We start from the raw sequence: 24,597 nt of genomic DNA, 5'->3' as shown, positions 1-24,597 counted from the left end.
GTGGCGATTCCTCAGGGATCTAGAACTAGAAATTCCATTCGACCCAGCCATCCCATTACTGGGTATATACCCAAAGGACTATAAATCATGCTGCTATAAAGACACATGCACACGTATGTTTATTGCGGCATTATTCACAATAGCAAAGACTTGGAACCAACCCACATGTCCAACAATGATAGACTGGATTAAGAGAATGTGGCACATATACACCATGGAATACTATGCAGCCATAAAAAATGATGAGTTCACGTCCTTTGTAGGGACATGGATGAAATTGGAAATCATCATTCTCAGTAAACTATCGCAAGAACAAAAAACCAAACACTGCATATTCTCACTCATAGGTGGGAATTGAACAATGAGAACACATGGACACAGGAAGGGGAACATCACACTCTGGGGACTGTTGTGGGGTGGGGGGAGGGGGGAGGGATAGCATTGGGAGATATACCTAATGCTAGATGACGAGTTGGTGGGTGCAGCGCACCAGCATGGCACATGTATACATATGTAACTTACCTGCACATTGCGCACATGTACCATAAAACCTAAAGTATAATAATAATAATAATAATAATAAAAGAAAAAAAAAAAAGGAAAAAAAAAAAGATTAAAAAAATAAATAAATAAATAAAAAAAAAAAAAAAACATCAATAAAATTGAAAGATCAAAAAAAAAAAAAAAAAAAAAAAAAAAAAAAAAAAAAAGAAGGAAGCTTAAAATCCTTAAGACAAGCCGGAAATCTGAAAAAGGAAGAAACCTTGGAGATCATCTCAAGAGGAAATGATACTTGCTCTTATGCTGCAGAGGTGATGACTAGGGGTTGGAGATAATCAAGAAGTTGCTAAATGGTTCTTAGTGTCAAAACAGAGCTCAGAAAGGTGCCAGGCAGCTGCCATTGCCAGCCATCAGGTTTGGCCCCTTCATGTGAGACCTCATTATCACTGTAACCCTCTTAATAAAAATGGTCACATCTTTTCACAAATCCTTCAGTGTACAAGGCATGAAGCAGTGCATCGCCTTATTAGGCCATCTAAAAAAGAAGAAACAGAAACTGGAAATGCTCAGTGGAAATAAACTGTTTTTTATTAGCATTTCTTAACAATGCTATAATGAAGTGTTTCCATCAATTAGGTTTGGAATGGCTGGCATTTGGGGCTGAGGAATAATTGAGGCCTTTCCTTGGGGCCTAGGTTTTCTTAACACTCCCTGTGAATAAGGTTGTATTTCCCTTAAAGGAGAAAGATATCCCCTTGTCTGCTGCCTGGGAGGGAACTTCTTGTACCTTGCCTTGTCGCCTCTCCCCACTCTTCCCCTGGGGAGCTCCTGGAATGACCAGGAGGTCATTGTAATCTGGTGAACATGTCTCCCATTCCCTGCATATGATATTGACTTAGTCTTTTTAGGGAAAAACTTGCTTAAAAGAAAAAACAAACAGTTTTTAGAGGGAATCAAGGATTAAAGTATGAGTTTTTATTTTTGTTTTTTAATTAAGGTTTGAATTCCTGGGAGTAAGGGAGGTGCTATTTAAATACACAAAATGGTTTGTGAGTCTCAGGAGCCCAGCCTGGCTTGTTAGGAGAGCAGGTGTCTGAGAGACAGAAGGAGCCTCATGCCTTAACTGTGGAAAATTTTCAGGTGCCTCCTGTTCATTAAACACCACCAAGGTACAGAGAATGGCAGATCATGCAGCTGCTGTGCTCGAGAGGGCTTTGAAGTTTCTTTTGAGGATATGATCTTCTCTTCAAACCTGACAATGATTTTTTTTTCTTTTTCCTCAGGGTGACCAGAGGCAGGTCATTCCCATACCAAGTGTATGTATATTTATCTAATTTTATTTATTAAAACAGTCATAAGATCTTGTGGCTTTGGGCCTACTTATATAAAGGATTTTTTTAATGTTATTGCTTATGTTGAGTTTATCATGTGGTATAAACAGCTCTGTTCTGTTAAAAAGAAAACTGAAGCTGCATTTTAAACTGAGCAGGAAGTTCTGTACAGAGACAGTTTCCTTTCTCAGGAACAGCAGGGCAGCCAGCTCCATTAACCTAATTCTCATTTTTCCTTTCTCTCTGGGAAGGACCTCCAAGCTGAACAAGCTGAGGTTGCTCAGAGCCCTCACCCACACCCCACCATCTTAGCCTCAACTCCATAGATTGGCGGGAACATTGTTTTGCCCAGACACAGTTCTTTGCAGCAGATTCAGTCCCAGTGGAACTGGGCTCACCAAGCCCACGTCCCAGGTGACCGGACCGTTTCTAACTTACCAGTGGTAGCATGGCTGTAGCTCCGAGATCAGAGAAGTCACCCTAACTATTCTCGGGACTTGCAGGACCCATCCCACAGGCCTGCTGTGCTGCAACTCTGCCCCAGCTGGGTGCTCCCTGAGGCCACCCTGACTTCTGTTGTCATCCCTGAAATTTGTTCCACCCCAGCACAGTCCTGTACCAGCCACCCCTCAGCCATCCGCTGTCCTGGCTGTCCCTTCTCTTCCTCCTGCTCTGCCAGCAGAGCCACCCAGCCTGAGGCCAGTCAGCAAGAAGTAAACTGAAGACCGACTCCCAAAAGAAACTTACAGTCGAGATGCCTTTCAAATAGTCTATTTGAAACAAGACCTTTCAAATAGTCTTATGTCCTTAGAGAAGGATTTAGGTTTCAAAATGTGTCTATAAATTAATTTTTTAGTCTGTAAAGATGATCAGATTCAGTTGATTCAAATGTGTTCATCTCTGTTTCCTTGGAGTTTTTCACATATTTTCTGGGAACATCCAATAGACACAGCAATCTTACATAGAAAGGAGTAGGTGGATTTCACGTGTGCAGGTTGACTCCGAAGGCTTTGGTAGTACATGTCACTTACAAATTGCCCAAAAAGTTTACAGTAATTTCATTTTTCTCAAAACTCTAACTCTTCATTGACTAATGCATTGCAAGAGTCTGTGTAGTGATTCTGACTTTGCCCATGTGCCTGAGGGTTGGGTTTTGTTGAGAAAACTGGCTTTGATCAAAAAGATTGACCTAGCAGCACAACTTTTTATCCAGAGTTTGAGGGAGATGCTCAGCAGAGTTAATACCAGAAGACTCTTTAACCTTTATACAAAGTAGTTTTGACATTTTAATGTAGAGGTACCTACATTAAACGATGGCAGGTAGCATCTCTCCTTCCACCTTCAATATCACTATTACTGTTTTTTCTTAAAGCTAATTGGCAGCCACGTGCAAAGTTAAGTGCAGAAGAAAAAGCACTTGTCAGTATAAAAACCCCACTGAAGAAACTGACCCTTTTCCCACAAATCTAGATTCAGCCATGTATAGAATTCTGGAATAAGATAAACAAGAAGAAAATTCCTTATGTAATTGATCCTAGTGATAGATCAATAAACTGCTGACTGTGTCCTATATGTGAGATGTTGGGTCAGGCCATGTGAACCTATGAACTATCTTGCCCAAAGAAACAGCCGAGCTAAAGGAACTTGCACTTTTGAATGATGACCTCCAGAAAAGCATTTCCAGTAGTGAGCACAGTGTGATTTCCACTGACTGCTTAGCATATAGGACTGATCCCAAGTCCATCCGGGCCAGCTCAGCCCTGGAATCAAGTCTTGGGAGCCGCTGCAAAATCTGCACCTACCTGAAAAGGCCCCAGGTTACATAAGCAGCGTGGTCCTGGCCTTTCTGGACCTCAGGGGGACCTGGCCAGTGCTGGGAGCCCTGAGAGCTTAGGGTGCCATACATAGGACCAGAAATCTGGGCTTGTTCTGAGCCTCCAAAACAGATCCCACAACCTCCTGAAAGCTTTCTTCAGGCCCTGAAGGTAAAGAATCCTCTAAGCCTGTGGTGACCAGAGCAGCTGCAACTGGGGTCCCTATCTGTGCCTGTCACCTCACCCCTCTTTTTTCATTCGCATGTTGCTCTGTTTGTATGTGTAGGTTTGGTCTTTTAATTTTTTACTAAACAATAATTCAAGCTCATGGCTAATTTTTAAATATTGAAGGATTTGGGATTAACACCCGTGGGAATACATACATACATAAAGTTGAAAGATTAAAGCAAAAAGAAAATGTCTCTCAATGTAATCCTACTGCCTTCTAGGTAGCACCACTTTTAACATATGTCATTTATCCTTCCAGAAGTTTTCCAGACAAACACAAACATATTTATATAAATGAAGTTGTGTTGTATTCACCATTCTGCAAATTGCTTGTTATTTTCTAACAAGATGCCTTGAACATCTTTCCAAATGTTAGTAGGTATATATCTGCCTCATTGTTTTATATTTCATTGATGGCATTTACTTTGTTTCCACTTCTGTGCTATTACAAATATTTCTCTTAAAAATATCCTCTTTTCTGTGTGCTTATGGACTTGTATGATAATTCTTTGTGATCAGTTTCTATTTGTGGAAATGCTAGGTCGAAGGATATATTTTACAGTATTGGTATATTAAAGCCAAATTGTCCTCCAAAAGCTTATGCTAATTTACATTCTCATGAAGTATCTGTGAGAGTGCCTCATACCCTTACTGAAAATGATTATCAAATGTTTCAATCTTTGCTAATCTGAAAATAAAGAATAGTATCAGGCCAGGTGCAGTGGCTCACGCCTATAACCCAAGCATTTGGAGAGGCCGAGGAGGGCAGATGGCTTCAGCTCAGGAGTTCGCGACCAGCCTGGGCAACATGGTGAAACCCCATCTCTATAAAATATACACAAAATTAACTGGGCATGGTGGCCGGGCGCGGTGGCTCACGCCTGTAATCCCACCGAGACCGAGGCGGGCAGATCACCTGAGATCAGGAGTTCCAGACCAGCCTGACCAACATGGAGAAACCCCATCTCTACTGAAAATACAAAATTAGGCTGGGCGTGGTGGCTCACGCCTGGAATCCCAGCGTTTGGGGAGGCCAAGGCGGGCAGATCACCTGAGATTGGGAGTTCGAGACCAGCCTGACCAACTTGGAGAAACCCCATTTCTACTAAAAATACAAAAATAGCCGCGTGTGGTGGCACATGCCTGTAATCCCAGCTACTCGGGAGGCTGAGGCGGCAGAATCGCTTGAACCCGGGAGATGGAGGTTGCAGTGTGCTGAGATCATGCCATTGCACTCCAGCCTGGGCAACAAGAGCAAAACTCTGTCTCAAAAAAAAAAAAATATATATATATATATATGTATATATATTTATACACAATTAGCTGGGCATGGTGGTGCATGCCTTTAATCCCAGCTAACTCGGGAGGCTGAGGCAGGAGAATCACTTGAACCCGGGAGGCGGAGGTTGCGGTGAGCCAGGATCACACCATTGCACTCCAGCCTGGGCAACAAGAGCAAAACTCGGTCTCAAAAAAAAAAAAAAAAATTAATCGGGCATGGTAGTGCGTGCCTGTAGTCCCAGCTACTTGGGAAGATCACTTGAGCCCAGTAGGCGGAGGTTGCAGTGAGCTAAGATGGCACCACTGCACTCCAGCCTGGGCTACAGAGCCAGACCCTGTCTCAAAAACAAAACAAAAGATTGGTATCAGTTTATTATTTTGATTTGCATTTCTTTATTAATGAGTTTGAACAGCTTTTCACAAGTTCATTGGCTATCTTTCTTCTTCTCTATTCATTTCCTCTAGTTTTTTATGCTGTGTTGCTTGTCGTTTTAAATTTTAAGGAAATTAATACTTTTCCCCAAATGTATGATATATCTTTTGGCCTTGTTTGTTTATAATTATTTTGGCCACAAGGAAGTTTTAGTTTTATATAAGTAAATATTAATATCATCCTTTATGCTCCTTGATTTTATATTTTCTTCTAGTATTTTAATAGTTTTTAATAGTTTCACCATTACACCTTTAAATCTTTGATCCATTTGGAATGTATGTTGGTGTAAGGCATGAAGTAGGAAACTTATCTTTTTTTCCAAGTGGCTACTCAGTTGTCCCAGCACCATTTGTTGAGTAATCATGTTTTGCACGCCTATTGGAAATGACATCTTTATCCTTACCATTAGTATCATTCGTCTCCCAACTGTGGGCCAGGATTTAGGGCCTTCCTTAGTGGGAAGCTTCATGGGCTATTTGGTGAACGTCGGGTATTGAAGGATAAGGAAAAGATGCAGAGGGAACGAAAGTTTGAAACTGCTGAAGTATGGGTGGTTGTGACTTGAGGTGAGCACTCGAATGCCTTGGCCCCAGTGAGGAACGCCATTGAGGCTGTGTCCTGAGTCCTACCGATCCCACACTTTTGCTTAAATTACACAGCACACAGATGCTCACAAACATGAGGCTGGCAGTGTAACCAAGCCATAAAAATGCTGAAAGGGGAGAGGATTTGTTTTCTAACAGCTATGTTTCTATGCTATTTGCCTAAGGCTTTTAATACAGCAATAGTACACTTCTTTCCACGAAAACATTATGAAGAACATACAAGCAGGACAGCTATTCTAATTAAAAGCAGTCTACAGTTCCTCTTGCTCCCCTCCTGCGTTAGGCCCTGACATCCACCTGGAGCTCTGAGGGCTTGGGGAGCACAGCGTGCAGACCTTAAGCCTGAGAAATCTTAAGTGAGGAAACAATAATCCAATGTACCAGGAAGAGGTACTACATCTGTAAGATTTATGAGAGTTTGTGGGGTGGGCACTCCAAGAGGAAATAAGCTTAGTGTTAACTATTCATGGCTGCCAGTTCTCTGCCAAGGACAGGAAATTTCAGATTTACTCCCAGGAAAGGAACAGGAATGAATACCATTCCCAAACTGTGGATGGCAAGCCGTGGTCCCTTCCTCCTCCACCCACCCCCCAGCAATGCTCTTTGCGTACATTTGAGGAAGTCATTTTGTATAAGAAAGACCTTTCTTGATGTGACTGGTATTTCTTTTGTTCTTCAGCTTTATGAAGACTTCAGAGAAAACTTGGTTCAGAACATTTCTTAGTTAATGATTCAAGCATCACCTGAACAGATCAATTGAAGTAACAAAGCACTGTGTATTGTCATTATATAGCATCCTTACATTTCCAAGGACACAGCTGTCCCAAAGAATTCTTACCCATGGGCTGTAGAATTTGCATTAATCTAAAGCCAAGCTCTCAGGGAAGCTGTGTGCATTTAGGAAACAGCAGAGGATTAATGGAACCTCCTAGCCTGTTGCCTCCCAAGTTGGCCTTGTTCCCTGCAGCACAAATTAAAATCAATTGCTTGCTTAATATGAGTCTCACCCTTCTCACCCTTCTCCATCTTTTCTCTCTTAGATCGTACCATGAGGGGTTTTACTTACTGTTAAAGAATGCTTGTAAAATGTGGGTTAACTGTGCTAAGAAAGTAATCTTTATTCTTGGGTTTGGAAAATGAACCACTTTTGGCAGATCTTTGATGTTTTCAGAGATGCTAGGGTTAGAATTTCTAGATCCTTATTTTTCAGGCTAATAATTAAATTAATAAGTTAAAACGTTTTAGTAGTTTATAAACACATAGGGAAAAGACTGGATAGACACTAATGTCAAAAGGGAGACATAGAAAAGAGAAGGATTGTGTTTTACTCTCAGGTGTCTATAGTCTTTACAATGAGAATGTGTTTTATATTAAATAATTGTGTAATAAAAATTCAAACAAATTTTATTCTGGTCACAACAAGCATGCTTTCTGCTCTGTCCCAAACAACAAAAATGACCCACATTCTCTCTACTATGTTCACTTAGCTCATCACACTCTGCCTTTTTAAAACACCTTTTGATACAAAACATTTTGCAAATTTAATTTTTTAAAAATAACCTGCTGACTCACTGGTTTGTAATAGAGGACAGAGTCCTTTCTAGATCCTCAAGTTCCGTGCCTGTCTCCAAGGCACATCCCCACATCCCGTCACAGTGCTGCAGGATTAGGGAGGATTGCTTCCAGCTGAGAGAGATGGGAGGCCGTAAAGGCTCTTTCTTCTGGACGATGTTGGAAAGGAAGAAACATGGAGTTAGAAATGCTTATGTCTCCACACATAGCCTCTTCCTGGGCAACTGTGGACAGTCTCTCTCTGCCAAGGTGATCATTGTACTTGCAAATTTACCTAACCTGTTGACTGCCTGTGTTACATTTACTATTGAACCAGCTAAAGTTCAAAATTAACTTTTGATGACTGACTTTCAGTTTGAACCAAAAAAATAAAAAGAGGAAATAGCCACGTAAAAGGAAATACAGCTTGATTTCATTTTTTTCTTGTTTTATTTGATGAACTAAATTGTCCGTTCTTCAGGGGCTCAGAATAGATATTTCCTTTTGTTTTGTATCAAATATTAAAGAGAATTTGACCTTCTTTGCAGGTCAGAAAATTAATTAGTTAACTCTGGATATTGAATATGCCACAAAGTAGACTAAAATACTTCAGATCATTTCTAGAATAAGGCAAGGCCTAAAGAAATAAATCCTCTAAATCGAGTGAGGTTGGCCAAAGATACCTAGCATTTTATGGTTGGCTGAAGATACCTAGCTTTTTATTAACTCTTTATGACTTCTTTATCACGAGATTTGAGTCACCTGCTACTAAGACACATAAATAGATTGTTTGGTCCACACACAACATGTGGATTAAAGTATAACTTTCAGAGGCAGAGAATCCAAGGGGTGAAAATACCACATTTGCTCAGTAGTCTACCACAGTGTGGTGGCACAAGGTGGCGCTGTATCTGGATTAGTCTTATTTCTGTTTCCTAGTGTTGGGGGTAACTCTGGACTGCATTATGCTGGTGGGCCTATAGTTTGTCTTCAAGTTTTTTAAAAATCTCAGTCACTAAAAAAAAAAAAAAAAAAAATCTGTGGTTCCAACATAGCTCTAAAATCTACTTATGTGCCACAGTGAATTTCAGGCAAAATATGACCCCACGAAACAGACCTCCATTGTGACAGTACCTATTATAATTAAATACTCATTCTTGTGTAATCCATTTTAATAATAACTATAGCCACCAATATATGTGTGAGGCAAAATGCTGGGCATTTTATTGCCATTATAACTGATAACAACAACCTTTCATGGTAGGTATTACTACCCCAATTTACAACCAAGAAAGTGACAGAGCTGATGATTGAAACCAGGTTTGTCTGGTTCCAAAGCCTAGGACTTCATAGTAGTCATTCAGATTGTGGCACCGTATTTGATAAAACTTTAGTTGCAAACTACTTATTCCTATTGTTTTTAATAAAAGTCCATTATATGCTTGACCAGGCATTTAAATGTTTGAAAGTAGTGTAATACAATACTGATTGGTTTGTCTTTTACATAAAGGTAATATTGATTTATTTTTCCCCTTTAGCCACCAGCTAAGTACCTTCTTCCAGAGGTGACGGTGCTTGACTATGGAAAGAAATGTGTGGTCATTGATTTAGATGAAACATTGGTGCACAGTTCGTTTAAGGTAAATCAACATAAAAAAACAATCCATGATCTTTGTGATTTGATAACAATTGTATTGGAAAAGGGAAAACAAAAAGGATGAAAGCTTATGGTGATTAGTGTGTGACTTCACTCTTCATGTAGAAATCCCAGGAGCTGCTTATTAACCCAGGTGAACATTAACTAAAGTAGTTGAATATTAACATAATTAGTTTGCAAAAAAACACTAAGCTACCAACATCACTGGGACCTCATTCTTAGGAGGTTTGCATTTTCCAACACTGTAACCCCTGCAGAAATACTTTTCAGGTGGCACAAGGCACTCAGTGCCCCCCAGGACACTGTATTTGTCAAGATGACCAGAGTGCTATGTGTTTTATTGGGAGGGGGAGGGGAGGCTCTGTTGGAAACTCAAATGACCTGGTATCATGGAGATTTTCCCAGATCGATTTTTGAAAGATGTCCAACTCTGAAGAAGACTTCCAGACTTCAGGGCATCTGAACAGATTCAGCCATTTAATTTGAGCATCTTCATGACAAGAGGTGGCTGGGGTTTTTTGCAAGCTTCACAGCTAAATGAGTACCCACCTTCAGGACTTCCTTCCTGAAGGGTGTGGAGGTCAGACACTCTTCCTTCCTGTCACCTTCCCTGATCTCCATCTTCCTGCTGGAAAAACAGCAGAAACGGCCTCCGTGCAAGAAGAGGTGTGGCAACACTGTTAAGAAATGAGTTAACCATTTTTTTTTTGACGTGAAATAAATTGTTTAAAAGAGGCAAGTGATGAAAAGTTTGGAAATAGGAGATTGATGTTTTGGGGTGAAGAAGCAGGTATTTAGGATTCTGGTTTGTTTTCCTTGGGTTATTTCTGGTAGTGGGACTGCTCTATCATTGTACTGCATTCCTCTTTCCCCCATCAGCCTGGGACTCCCCTTCACTGAGAGACATGAAGGTCACCATCCATGATGGGGCATGTGTCTCACATGAACCATAGTCATTCCTTACAAGTTGTAGGAAGCAGAAGAGCTGTCAAATATGCCCAAACACCTTTCTACCAGAAACATCCTTCTTTGTTCTTCTCACTAAACAGAGACCTTTCTGGTAGGACAAAGCCAGAAAATTGTCTTTGAGTCCTTTGAAGAGTGGAGAAGAGACCACACTGACCTCTAGCAGTGAGAAATGGCCTTGTTCTGGCCACTGGGGCATGCAGGGACCACCTCATTCCCTAGCACTTGAGGGCCAGCCCCTTCCATAGTTGGTCCAGGGGATATGGTGACCTTGTGTCCCAGCTTAACCCTAGATAGCATTGGAAGCCATTTCTCCCCCATGGGCAAGTTGCTCAGGACTTTTCCAAGTCTCTGTGAAGGAAAGCTCTTCAGAGCAGGGGTCAGTTGCCAGCACAGCATAGAGAACTCCCTCCCAAGCAGCTATGGGAGTGTAGGCAACACTGGCCAGATCACCTGATGTTACTGAGGATTCCTGGCTCCAAAGGCAAGGCCCTGGTAGCCCCCAGTGTCTCTAGCACCTTCTCGGAGAGCATTGATGCCACAAGCTAATGTGAACGGCATTTCCTCATTTCTTTCCTCCCCTGGCCTGCCTACATTTGCAACCAGAATATTCTTTATGGTTTTTAAAGTTCTGGGCATTTCAAAATCCTTTGAGAATCTGAAAGCTATGGACCCTCTTCCCTTCGAAAATGTACATTTGTACAACACATAGGTTCATGGATCCCAAGTGAAGAACCCTAGCTATAGCAGAGTCTCCTTTATACCAGCAGGAGAGAGGAGAGTAAGGATGGTGCCTGCTGGAAGCTGGGGAATGGTTTTTCTCTTTTTAATATACTCCATGGAATGTGATTCCATAATCTAATGCCTTGGGAGAGTCTCTTCCTTCAGTCTTTCCTTTTGTTTTTTAGCATGATTCTGATTTTAGTTGTGCAATTATATGATATTAAACTCATCCTTGGCCTTCCAACTCTGGGAGTAAATAAACAGTGATCTTAAGCTAAGTGCTTAGTAGCGGTGCTATGACGTAGCATTGTCCATGTTTCTTTGTTTTTTTGTTGTTTTTTATTTTTTAGTTTATGTATCAACGAAGAGGGTTTGTGTGTACTGTGATGGGCTTAAAAGCAGACCTCGGTTCAGAGTCTGACCAGACGCTGTACCCCTACCCCTGCCCAGAGGCCACCACACACACCTTCTCCTTCCTTCTGTCTCTCTTCTCTTGTCCAGGGTTTTGCAGGCTGATGATTCAGTTGGGCCTGTTCATTTAAGTAGTTTTGTAACTAATTTGTGGAATTCCATTGAGAACTGTGTGTAAGTTCATCATTGAGAACATAGTGACTGCTGAAGAATCATATTTGAATTTTAAATGTCATTAATATTGTCAAAGAGTTATTTAAAATATCCAGAAGTCTGTGGGTGTGCTGGATGTTGTGTTCCTTGGAGCGGAGCAGGCATAGGGTGGGCTGGCTCTGTACCCCCACCCAAGGCAGGAGCTGGTGCCAGGCTACCTGGGAGGGCCTGAAATCACTGATTCTCAGGACTGGATTGGGGCCATGGGCATGCATCAGACCCATCACAGTAGCTAAGGAAGAGAGGAGAAACTGGGGTCCAAGGAGAGGAAGAGCCTGCCCAAGGATGTGGCCTGTGGCCTCTGACTTTACCCCCACATGGCCTTGGCACTGTTTTGAGTCCATGTGGCCATCTTCTCCTGCTGAGCAGCCCATCACAGGGCAGCCCCCAGTTGTGGGTCCAAGTACAAATAGTTTTCCCTCAAGCAGCACTGTCCTCTGAGCCCATTACGTGCTCAGCTTCTCCCCCTGGTGGTTAGCAGTGATTCCCCATCACCCCAGCAGGACTCTGGGCAAGAGCTGGAGTTTTCAGGAGCCCCATCCTCTAGCCAGGCAGCGCCACACTTTTTGGTTGAGGCCAGGCAGGTGATATTGGACCAAGATGCTGAAAATGTAATGACATTCACAGTGGAAAATAATGTGCTTTCCTGCTTGTGCTTATTTTAAGGAACCAAGGCATGCTTCATCATCCTCCTCCTGAACTGTTTTTTCCAATAACCAAAACATTGGTCTAGGCAGGCTTTTTTCTTGCTAAAATTTCCAGAGTTTTTTTGTTCCTTCAGACATATTAATTATAGTCTCTTTTTTCTCTAGCCTATTAGTAATGCTGATTTTATTGTTCCGGTTGAAATCGATGGAACTATACATCAGGTAAGAAATTGAAGCTAAATTTGAGTTTCAATTAAGATTTTTTAGGAATTACATTTCCTATGAACTTTATTTCTAAATTCTCATTTCAGTAATAATTTTATTACTGAATCAAAAGGAAGCATACCGTAATAAATACAATGTTTTTCTTTTTTTCACTCCAATGAATTTATTTTATACTGAGATTATAAGGAAATTATAGTCGCAAATATTAGATGCGGTTGCAAGTTCAAATAGTTCTTTGATTTGAAGCAGACTTTCAGAAGTTTCCATATCCCCCACTGGCCTAGCTTGATGGTCTAATTAACTTCCTTGTATAATTGCTTTCGGCTACTCTCCTAGCAGGCAACAGGAAAATGCCACAAGTCACCCACTTATGGTGGATTCTCGGGAAAAAGTGTCCATTTTCAATGCCAGCTGCTCCAGACTGATCTTATCATTCCTGCGTCGTTTTCTCCAGAGAATCTTTAGCAAATACCCACCCCAAAAGAAAAAGGGGGAAGGGTGTGAGTTTTCGGATCCGCAGGCTGCTATGAATAAAGATGCCGTAGTCAGTTGGCATGCGTCTTCGTTGCTTCTGATTTTTTTTCCTTATCTGCATAAAGCTCTTCCGGAAATAGCTTCATTTATGAACAAATTGGGAACGCTGTAGGAAAACTAGCTTTAGAGGTTGAAGCCGGGGAGCTTTTGTCAGGTTTTCCACAGGGATGATCTAACCATCTTACTTGTCAAGTCCAAGGTCTTAAAGGGAGCGTATCTGGCCTGATATGCCAGGAAGGAGACTTTCCTGGTACTTGAGCCACAACGGGATGTCTTTTCTTAGCAATGTCAGTAGTCTTTGGTTCTTGAGTGCAAGGTGTCAGAACTGGAGAAAGCTTGGGAATCAGCTGGTCCAGCTGCCTCATTGTCTAGATGGAGAAACTGAGGCTCCGCCAAGGAAGGGGTTGGTTAAAGGTCATACGATGGGAAGAATTAAAATGAAAATTCCAGTCTCCTGCCTCCTGGCCCAGGGCTCTTTTCCTGATACTCAAGTCCCTTCCCTCCCATGTCCTTGCTTTCTTGCTTATTCTCCAGGACATCCTGCCAGGAAACAGTCCCCGGGAGAGGCAGCTTTTTCCCTAGTGTTTCCACACTTCATGCTTTTAAAAGCCATCACAGAGCCAAAACGGCAGGCACTTGGGCATTTAACATTTGCAAAAGCATCAACTGAATTAACTCAGCATCTGAGAAGCAGTTAAGGCTTCTGCATTTATCATCTTGGCTTGTGTTACATAGTGCTTATGATGAGACAAAGGAGAGGCTGCCCAATGGCATAGCAAGAATTAGGAGAGAAATTAATCCTTCGTACCACGTGACTGTAAGCATGACCGGCCTGCCCACTGCTGACCCATTCTTGCAGGAGCTTCCCCCACTCTCCATCTTGGCTGTGCTGTGATATCACAAGGTCCCAGGGCTGGGATCAGAAATTCTCTCCCAAGGGAATGAAGCCACAGGAGCCAAGAGCAGGAGGACCAAGGCCCTGGCGAAGGCCGTGGCCTCGTTCAAGTAATCCAGGATAGGCTGTGCAGGTCCCAATGGGCCTATTCTTGGTTACTTGCACGGGGACGCGGGCCTGGACGCCGGCATCCGGGCTCAGGACCCCCCCTCTCTGCCAGAGGCACCAACACCAGAGTTCCCAAATCACTCTCCTGCCCTTTGCATGTAGCAAAGCTTGCTTTCCAAGCAGGACTCCCAGGGAGACTGAGGACTACAGGCCACACCCGTTTGCTGGCATCGAGGAGTCTTGTGGGCAAAGTGGGAGTCTGCAGCTGTTGGCAGCCACAGGCCCTGCCCTCAGCCCTACCCCAGCCTCCCAGCTCCTCAGAGCTGTGTTGGCACCCGTGCTATGACATCCTGTTCCTCCAGCCCCTCACTCCACCCTCAGCCACAAATCCATGTCCACCTCCTTCTTTCAGTCACCCATGAATTTCCCACTGAGTCCTGGCCCTCCTGAGCTCCTGCTTCTGGCACCTTGAAAATGACTTGTTTCTGTGTAGAATTCCTCGGCCAGCAGCACACCCAGCATGTGGTGCAGAGGCCTCATCTCCCCTCTGCTGCTCCTCCTGCCATTCTCACCTGCTCCATCTGCCGTTCAAGGCCCTAACGTGCCCACTGTGACCTGCCTCTCACTTCATCTTCAGCCACTTCCTCTCCCAGCCCCTGCTGCTCCCACTTCTCTCACTACTTCTGATGGCTGGGCACACAGCCTGGCTACTCTCTAGCTTCTCAAGTATTCTCAGGCCTCGGGTCTCACACTCTACTGTTTCCTCTGCCTGAAAGCCCACTTCTTCTCAACCTTATTGGCCTGGTGAACTCCTTCAAGGTCCAGGCCAAATGTTATCTTCTATGATCCCCTCCCCTTGTGAGGGGAGTTAATTGTCCTTAGTTTATCCCTCTACTACAACTTTCATTATGCCATGTTTATTTTTATATGTTTTTGCCTATGTCTGTTCTAGAGTGTGAGCTCTTCAAGGGCAAGGCCTGTGTTTTATTCATCTTTGCAACTACATCAGGCTGAGCTCAGAGCTGGGGCTCAGTAAATATGCTGAATTGAATTTTAAAGAGTTTGATTTATTTTAGTGAAGTGGCTAATTTCAAATGGAATTTATTCAAGTTTGAATTAGTTCTTCCCTCCTCCCACTTCCTCTGTCGTCTCTCACCAGCTTTGCCTTCTCTCCCATCTCCCTTGTTTCCCCAGATTCATTCAGGCTCCCTAATCAAGAACCTATGTATGGTCTGAAGCCTGGCCTCCTCACTGCTACCCCCTGGCCTGGCCTGGTCAAAAGGGTACACAGAGCCCAGCCATTCTAGAAAAGGCTACTCTTTGCACCCCTCTGCTCAGAGACCCCTCCTGATGGATTATATCTGGGGTCCAGGAATAGCGATGGTTTCACATCCCCTGAAACATACCAAGCCCACCCTTTATGGTGTCATAGACAGCTTCCCAAGCTGACAAGGAAACCCCTTCTTGCAGCTTTGCTGGGCCTGTGCGTCAACCCCAGACTTTCCTAGTAAGGGGGATGTCCATCCAGAACAGAAGGTGGCAGCCAGAGCAATCCCAGACCTGCTGGGCAATATGCGGGGCCTGGACCTCAAAAGAATAACACCCAGACAGTGGCCCGTGCCCACATAGGTCCTGACCCTCAGCAAGTGCCAAGAAACACACGTGAAATGAATGAGTCATTACACACAAACATGGTACAACCCTTCCATTTGCTGGCCCTGAATATCCCCAAGACCCTCACACCACGGTCAGCTTCTCTTTTTCCCTTAGGAGGGGCGTCTGCAGTGAACTGAGACCTGGAGCCCTGTCTGAGGAGTGCCACGTCTGACTCCATAGCCCTTCATACAGTCTGGGCCTCTGCCTGCTATGCATAGACCTGGGGGAGGGAGGCAGGAACCTTTGTAGCAATTCTTCCTACAGTGGGCATTTGGGCCCCAGGCCATCCCCAGCAACTGCCACATCTGACCAGCCTGCTGTCTCCTGCCATTGCAGGTGTATGTGCTGAAGCGGCCACATGTGGATGAGTTCCTCCAGAGGATGGGGCAGCTTTTTGAATGTGTGCTCTTTACTGCCAGCTTGGCCAAGGTGAGTCCTGCTTCCCAGCCCCACACTCCCAGCCTGGTACTCCCAGCCCCTCCACCCCTACCCCCAATCTGTCAAGCAGCCCTTTGTTTTGGTGGGGGAAGCTATTTCTATGGTGACAGGTTCCCACCCCAGATGGGATGGATGAAGGCCATGTGCATGGTGCCAGCCTGAAAGCCTTCTGGGTTACCATGGTGACAGGGAGCACTTAGAACAAATGCTCCATGAAGTTGCTGTGTGCAGCCACCTGAAGCTGGGTGTGCACAGTCCAGAGAATCACAAACAGGTCCAGTGTAATGGACAAAGGATGGTGTACCCCTCAACCATTGACTGTCAGCCAAATGCTAGAGGCCCCTGTGTCCTTGGGTTTTGCTTTCACAGATTTGAGGGAGAAGCAAGTGAGAGATAAGTGTTGGACACTCACCCACATGCATGGGCTGAATGAGAGTTCCAACTGCGCTAATGAGCTGTATGATCTGAGGCAAGTTACTTCACTTCTCATGTCGCTTTCTTCTATAAATTGGGGATAATTCCAGCTACCTTGTGGCTAGATCACATGAAATAGCATATGTAAAGGACTTAGCACAGTGTCTGACTCACATACAGCAAGTATTCATTGAGTACTTGCTGTGTTCCACATACTGTGCTGGGCATTGTCACATGGTAAGCACTCCTGATGTTCATTATTTTGTGTTACAATTATTTATTGATGATGATAGGCCGGGCACGGTTGCTCATGCCTGTAATCCCAACACTTTGGGAGGCCAAGGAGGGCGTATCACCTGAGGTCAGAAGTTCAAGACCAGCCTGGCCAACATGGAGAAACCCCGTCTCAAAATACAAAAATTAGCTGGGCATGGTGGCGGGCATCTGTATTTCCAGCTACTTGGGAGGCTGAGGCACGAGAATTGCTTGAACCCCGGAGGCAGAGGTTGCAGTGAGCCAAGATCATACCACTGCACTCCACCCTGGGTGACAGTGACTCCGTCTCAAAAATATATATACATATATTTATTGATGATGATAAAATCATTCAGACATATCTTGATCCTAAAGCTTGATATGAATCTGACCTAAAATCTACACTGGTTCTGATCAAATAGAATGGTTTCTTTGTCCTCTCCACTGTTTAAGGAAACTAGCAGGTTCCCAAGCCTCCCAGTATGGTTTAGTCTCCCCCTTCACAGGTGTGGCAGGGTGCCTGTGCTGTGTGGGGCAGGCAGGGCCTTGCTCCTCCCAGGAGATCTTTGCCTTGACCATTTCCCAAACTCTGACTCTGATGGGGCTGACACCATCCATTTGTTGGTAGCACCACAGTTGTCTCCATGGGCATCTCAGGGACCCTGAGTGGTCCCAAAGATGAGTTTTCTGGGGCCAGGTTGACCATTTGCCTGTCTCCAGGACATCACACAGTAGCTTCCTCCGCCATGTCCTGCTTCTGGACGGTGCCCTGATGCCCACATTCCCTTCGCTTCCTCTGCATGTTCCACTGCTTTGCTGGCCTGGCCATTGCTGGTTGGGTCCATCTCTGTGATGATTGAGGGGTGGGAGAGCCCCACTTGCACAAATGCTGCCAGACTCATCACCAGGCCTTAGAGCATGAGCCAGTGGAGTGGGATTCAAAATCCTCGTCCTTATTTTTGCATTTCAAAAAGAGAACAAGGCCTCAGGGAAAATAGAGTCTTCCCCAATGGGTAATCTTTCAGATGAGTGGTACCAAGATTAATTGTTATCTGTAGCATCAGTGGCTCTTCCAACAGTGCTCTGGGATGCTGAAGAGCCTGAAGTAATAACCAAAGAAATAAACAAGAAGATTGCACCAATAGCAGTGAAGTGAGAGCTGTTTTTTGTTTGGGAAAATTAAGAACACTTTTCCTTGGCATTGTCCCCAGCATTTGCTTAAACATCCTTGTTCGGTTACTCTTCCTGGATGGCTCCCACCTGCCCTGCCATCTGTCTCCTCAACCCTTCTCTTGCTGCTACTCCAGCCTAGCTGAGCCGAATCAGCTTCCAAGTGCAGCCTTCCACCCTCTTTCCTCCCTGAGGTACATGTCCTGCTGATGGGTGGTCATGCCCCTGTTCTTGGCTCTGGACTCGGCTTCCAGCTAGCAGTAGTGGTGCAGTGGACCTCCTTGCCTGCTGCCCAGGAGCCCGCAGGAACCTCAAGCTGACTGTCGTAGCCTTTCAGTATCTGCTTCATTGTCATTCCTTCCTTCATTCACCCAGCAAATATTTACTTAGTACCTATTATGTACCAGGCACAGTACTAAATACTGGGGATATAGCAAAGAAAAAAAGAGACAAAAGTCCCTGCCCTTGTGAAGCTTACATTCTTCACATTCATCCTCTAAGGCCTGGAGGCCTCAGACTCAGACACTCTTGAAAGATAGGTGCTACCACAAGTGTTCATGATTATGAGGAAATGGATCATCTTTTTCCATTTAGAGCAAGCTTGTCCAGCCTGTGACCCACAGGGCGCTTGCAGCCCAGGACAGCTTTAGATGTGGCCCAACACAAATTCGTAAACTTTCTTAAAACATTAGGAGATTTTTTTAAAAGCTCATCAGCTATTGTTAGTGGTAGTGTATTTTATGTGTGGCCCAAGACAATTCTTCTTCCAATGTGGCCCAGGGAAGCTGAAAGATGGGATACCCCTGATCTGCACTCAGTTGCCTACAGCCCACCCACGTGGCCCCTGGCTAGCCTCACCAGCAGATGACTGTAGTGCCCTGAGCTCTCACCTCCCTTGGCCAGTAGGAAACACAGCTGCTTCTGGACTCTGCCTCCTACAGGATGTCCTTGGAGAGGAGAGGATGTTCCCATGGAATCATAGCTGCTGCTTGCAGCTTTGCAGCCCACATCCCACAGCTGTGCTGGCACTTGCTCTGCACTCCACTACTGGCCTTCCCAGCGCCACCAGCCACAGGTGCTCTCTGCCTCCCTGGCAGAGTCACTGGGTCCCCCTGATGCCTGGTTGTACCCCTTACTTGGTCTTGGTGCAGGGGCCTGGCCTCGTGTCAGGCTTGGCAACTGCTCCTGTTTCTTCCAGGCCCAGCCACTCAGTATGGCCCACTCTTTTAGGTATCTTCAGTTATGAGGATTTTCTTTCAGAAACCCCTTTATTTCTTTCTCCAAGCCTGCTTTGGGGGAAATTTCCTAGGTCGTGAGAGAGGGCCAGGCAGGATGATCCGCAACTGTGAGCTGGGCTCAAACTCCCATCCAGCTCCTGGGCTTCAAGGAAGTGGATGGGCATCCATGGGAGTGGACAGCTGGGCACCATCCTGTCACTCAGGGGCTGGTCTGGCCCAAGTGCCCAGAGGACCTCTAGGGGGCAGTGTCATGCCATTCAAGACACATTGGAGCCAGCTCATTCATTCAGTGGTGAAATTCATGTTTACTGAGCCCCTCTCGTGGTAGATACTCTGGGAGGTGCTAGGGATGTGGTGGTGGGGATGTTTCAGGCCTGGGCCCTGACAAGGAGAGAGGAAATCAAGCAATTCCAGATAGTGCTCCACTCTGTGAGGGAAACAACCCAGAAAGGAAGATAGATGTGGCTCTAGATGGATGGGAGAGGAAGTCAAGACCTGAAAAACCAGGAGACAGATGTTCTGCAAAGAGCTGGGGAGAGAACGCATGCAGAGAGAACACTGGTACAAAGGTCCTGACCATGCTCAAAGCCAGTGTGGCTCCAGGGGCTCCAGATGGAGATCATTCAGCTGTGCCATGTGGGACGCGGCAGTGAGGAACGTGGGCCTTACTCCAAGTGCAGTGTGTAGACAGTGGAATTTTCAGCAGAGGAGTGACATGATGGCACATATGTTTTCCAGTGGCCACTCTGACAGCTTCTAGGTGAATGGGCTAGAAAGGAGGCCCCGTGGGAAAGACAGGTTTTTCACGAGGCTCACACAGCCATCCCAGGCCAGAGATTTGAGGCCCGGGCTAAGGGTGGTGGCAATATAAATAGAGAGATGCAAATGGAGTCAGGCTATTTTTGGAGATAAAACTGACAATTTCTGATGGTTGGGTGTGAGAGAAATGGAAGAATCCAGTGCCATCTTATGTACACAGAGAGGAAAATAACCAGGATCCTAAAACACATCTAATTATTAAATCCCTTTTTAAAAAACGTACTCTGGATCTTGCTGCTGTAGGTCAGGGTTTGGGGGGCTCTTTTAAACACCCAGCCTTCATTGTGACACCTCTTTTCCAGTATGCAGACCCTGTGGCTGACCTCCTAGACCGCTGGGGTGTGTTCCGGGCCCGACTCTTCAGAGAATCATGTGTTTTTCATCGTGGGAACTACGTGAAGGACCTGAGTCGCCTTGGGCGGGAGCTGAGCAAAGTGATCATTGTTGACAATTCCCCTGCCTCATACATCTTCCATCCTGAGAATGCAGTAAGTGGCCCCAAAGAAAGAAAATGTTGTGCTCCATCTGAGCCCTCTGTCTTGCCAGGCAGGTACCACTTTTGAGCACCTACACAAGAAGGTCTCTGGGCCTTTTCCTAATGAAATCCCAGCTCTGCCATTTAGCAGTTGCATGTCATTGACCAAGTTATTTAACCTCACTGAGCCTTGGTTGCCTCATCTGTCAAATGGGAATTATAGGAATGCTGATCTCATGGGATCATTGGAGGTTGCAGTGTGGCAATATACAAAAAGCACTTAGAATAGTGCTTGAGACTGGTAAATGCTCTATAAGCATATATCGTATTATCAACATTTTTAGTATTGTAATTGACAAGGGTTCTGTTGGCAGTAACCTCCTGGAGCCAGCTACTGCCTAGGACTTCATGACCCCTGTAGACTAAGGAGGCCTGGTTGCTCTCTTTAACAGAAGTATTTCTTAAGAATGAATAGGCTGGGCGTGGTGGCTCACGCCTGTAATCCCAGCCCTTTGGGAGGCCGAGGCAGACAGATCACAAGGTCAGGAGATCGAGACCATCCTGGCCAACATGGTAAAACCCTGTCTCTACTAAAAACAAAAAATTAGTCGGGCGTGGTGGCACGCACCTGTAGTCTCGGCTGCTTGGGAGGCTGAGGCAGGGCAATCACTTGAACCTGGGAGGCGGAGGTTGCAGTGAGCTGAGATCCCGCCACTTCAATCCAGCCTGACGACCGAGGGAGACTCCGTCTCAAAAGAAAAAAAAATGAATAAAACACTCAGTAAGGTCTTCAAATAAGACTGCCAAGCTTTGCTGCCTCATCATGATGTCTAAAAAGCACCCATTGGGAACATTTCCTACATAAAGCTCCCTGGACCATGGCAGCTGTCGGTGCCTACTCACTGGGTGCAGCACAACTCTCAGGGCAAGAAGGACTGCCTTCCTGCCTGCTGCCTGACACTTCCAGGGAAGAGAGGCCAACCAGGGCCTCTGGTGACTGCTGACCCCTCAGTCACTGCCACATCAGGCCCCTAGACCAGGCATTTTTCCCTGGAGAGGATGCTTCCTCTCAAGCACAGACTTCTCAGATTCTACAAAAGCCTGCAAAGTCCTTTCCTTGAATCCAGAACTCTGCAGTCCCGCTTATAACCAAAAAAAAATTCAAACTCAATTTATTTGGCTAGTGTGGAATCATTATTTGAATAAATACTCCAAATGTATTTCTATGTAAATATGTTCATTTTACTGAGTAAATCAAATTCAACATAATATATTTGGTAACGTGTCTCTAACAGATAAGGATTACTTTTTAATATAATCACAAGTCATGGTCAGATCTGACAAAGTAACAGTTTCTTACATTGTCTAATATCCAGACTGTGTTCACATTGTCCCTATCATCTCAAAGTGTTGTGCATTTGGAGTATTTCAATAGGGATCCAAAGAGATCCATGCATTGCTTTGGTTACTATGTCTCTTCATTCTTTTGCAATCTTAACACGTCTCCCTTTCCTCCCCTTTTCTCTTTTATGCCATTTATTTGTTGAAGAAGCCCTGGTGTTTTGTCTTGTAGAAATCTCCTACATTCTGGATTTGTCCAGCTGCTGCCTTGTGACGATGTTTAATATGTTTTTATAGCCACCTTATATCCTCTAAACAAGTAATTAGAGCTCTACTGCTTGATTAGATTCAATTTTTTATTTTTTTTGCAAGAATATATCATAGAGGCCAGATGCAATGGCTCACACCTATAATCCCAGCACTTTGGGAGGCCAAGGCAGGTGATCACTTGAGCCCAGGAGTTTGAGACCAGCCTGGGCAACATGGCAAGATCCCATCTCTTAAAAAAAAAAAAAAATTAGCTGGATGGGGTGGCATACACCTGTGGTTCCACTGTCGTTCTAGCTACTTGGGAGACTGAGGTGGGAGGATCTCTTGAGCCCAGGAGGTTGAGGCTGCAGTGAGCCATGTTCATGCCACTGCACTTCAGCCTGAGTGACAGAGCAAGACCCTATCTCAAAAAAAAGAAGAAAAAAATAATGCATCATAGGTATTATATGCTTATGAAGATATCATATCAAGGAGGCATAAAATATCAGGTTAGCCCACTTTTAAAGATTTAAAATTGATCATTGGGTTCAGGTGGTGTTAGCCTGATCCATCTATTATAAAATTCCCCCATGAACCTCTCACCTCATAATTTTAGCAGTTGTTGGTGATCATTGTCTACACCCACTATTTCATGAGGAATTGCAAAATGGCAATTTCTATTTTCAGACTAATGAGTTGGTGTTCTAGTGGCCTCAAAGGTAGCCAATAATTTTTTTTAGTATCATTATGAACTCATGGATTTGTTGTAGTTTCAGTCCATTTATTATTCTTTTGCATGCTCTAATTTTCACCTTTGGCCATGGACACTAATAACAAGTCTCTGATATAGGTTGAATATTCTTTAGCTAAAATCCTTGGTACCAGAAGTGTCTTGGATTTGGGATTTTTTAGGATTTTGGAATATTTGCGTATACATAATTGGATATCTTGAGGATGGAACCAAGTCTAAACATGAAATTCATTTCTGTTTTATGTACAGCTTATACACATAGCCTAAAGGTAATTTTATACAATATTTTTTATAATTTGGGGACACTAAATAAACCATGTATCATGTGCCTGCATTTTCACTACCACCTGGCACATGAGGTCAAGTGTAGAATTTTCCACTTGTGGTACCATTGCTCAAAAAATTTTGGATTTTGAGGCATTTCAGGACTCAGATTTTTCAGATTAGGGATGCTCAACCTGTAGCTTCCTTGCTTTCTTAAACAACAAGATGTTCCAGGCTCATGATGAACATTTCTTGCCTCAGCCTTGGAACCAGCCATTTTTGTATGGTGCCTGGTCCCTATTAGTGGAAGTGGTATTTAGAGACCACAGTTTAAAAGGTGGATTTTCATTGCTAATGGGATATACTTTACTTCTAGCCAATACTACAGGGCAGAGCTAAAAATGACATATTTTTAGAAAGAAAACTAAATCATAAGTTCATACTGGTTTTTCCAATTCAACGTTGTTTTTATGTAACTTCTTTGCTTCTTTGTTTTGTTTTTGTATCCCTTTCTCTTATGCTGCAACTCTTGATTTCTAAAGATATTAACATAATTATATATTTGATCTGTAGTATATGTTTAATAATTTCAGTAGTGGTACTAAATTATGGCTAATAATAAGACAACTGTATGCAGTTTAGGAATTTTTAGAGAGATGTACAGTTATAACACCATGTTTTAAAATACTTGAATGCCAGGCTTCGTGGCTTACCTGGCTGCCTGTAATCCCAGCACTTTGGGAGGCTGAGGAGGGAGGATTGCTTGAGCTCAGGAGTTTGAAACCAGCCTGGACAACAAAGCGAGATCCCGTCGCTACTAAAAAAAAAAAAAAGGCTGGGGTGGTGGCTCATGCCTGTAATCCTAGCACTTTGGGAGGCCGAGGTGGGTGGATCACCTGAGGTCAGGAGTTCAAGACCAGCCTGACAAACGTGGTGAAACCCTGTCTCTACTAAAATACAAAAACTAGCGGGGCATGGCGGCAGGTGCCTGTAATCACAGCTACTCAGGAGGCTGAGGCAGGAGAACCCAGGAGGTGGAGGTTGCAGTGAGCCAAGATCGCACCTTTGTACTCCAGCCTGGGCAACAAGAGCAAAACTCCATCTCAAAAAAAAAAAAAAAAAATTAGCCAAGCGTGGTGTCACATGCCTATAGTCCCAGCTACTTCGGAGGCTGAGGTGGAAAGATCACTTGAGCCCAGGAGGTCAAGGCTGCAGAGCTATGATTGCCACTGCACTCCAGCCTGGGCGACAGAGTGTGACGCTGTCTCACACATACACACACACACACACACACACACACACACACACACACAAATCACTTGAAGTAATTGTGTGGTTGTGTCACCAATTTTATATACACTTAGATTCACTTTTATTGCTTTTTTTCTTAATGGTTTAATTGTA

General features: G+C 44.3%; 1 protein-coding gene across 7 annotated transcripts in view; it reads left to right on the top strand.

Moving 5' to 3' along the window:
• Nucleotides 1-24,597, top strand: part of CTDSPL (CTD small phosphatase like) — a 123,097-nt gene that overhangs the window by 93,904 nt on the left and 4,596 nt on the right. For 5 of the 7 annotated variants that reach the window (XM_024244517.3, XM_054552329.2, XM_024244516.3 and 2 more), the window contains 5 exons: nucleotides 1,785-1,817; nucleotides 9,283-9,384; nucleotides 12,527-12,583; nucleotides 16,116-16,208; nucleotides 20,416-20,601. In XM_024244517.3, coding sequence (XP_024100285.1) covers nucleotides 1,785-1,817; nucleotides 9,283-9,384; nucleotides 12,527-12,583; nucleotides 16,116-16,208; nucleotides 20,416-20,601 — 471 coding nt within the window. Of the gene's footprint in view, nucleotides 1-1,784; nucleotides 1,818-6,925; nucleotides 8,015-9,282; nucleotides 9,385-12,526; nucleotides 12,584-16,115; nucleotides 16,209-20,415; nucleotides 24,336-24,597 lie in introns of those variants that run through there. The other 2 variants (XM_063722140.1, XM_054552330.2) reach the window with 2 other exon arrangements.

Source organism: Pongo abelii, chromosome 2 (genome assembly GCF_028885655.2).
Source record: "Pongo abelii isolate AG06213 chromosome 2, NHGRI_mPonAbe1-v2.0_pri, whole genome shotgun sequence".
NCBI classification, from domain to species: domain Eukaryota; kingdom Metazoa; phylum Chordata; class Mammalia; order Primates; family Hominidae; genus Pongo; species Pongo abelii.
The sequence above is the reverse complement of the archived record's forward strand: the minus strand, read 5'-3'. Positions and strand labels throughout refer to the sequence as shown.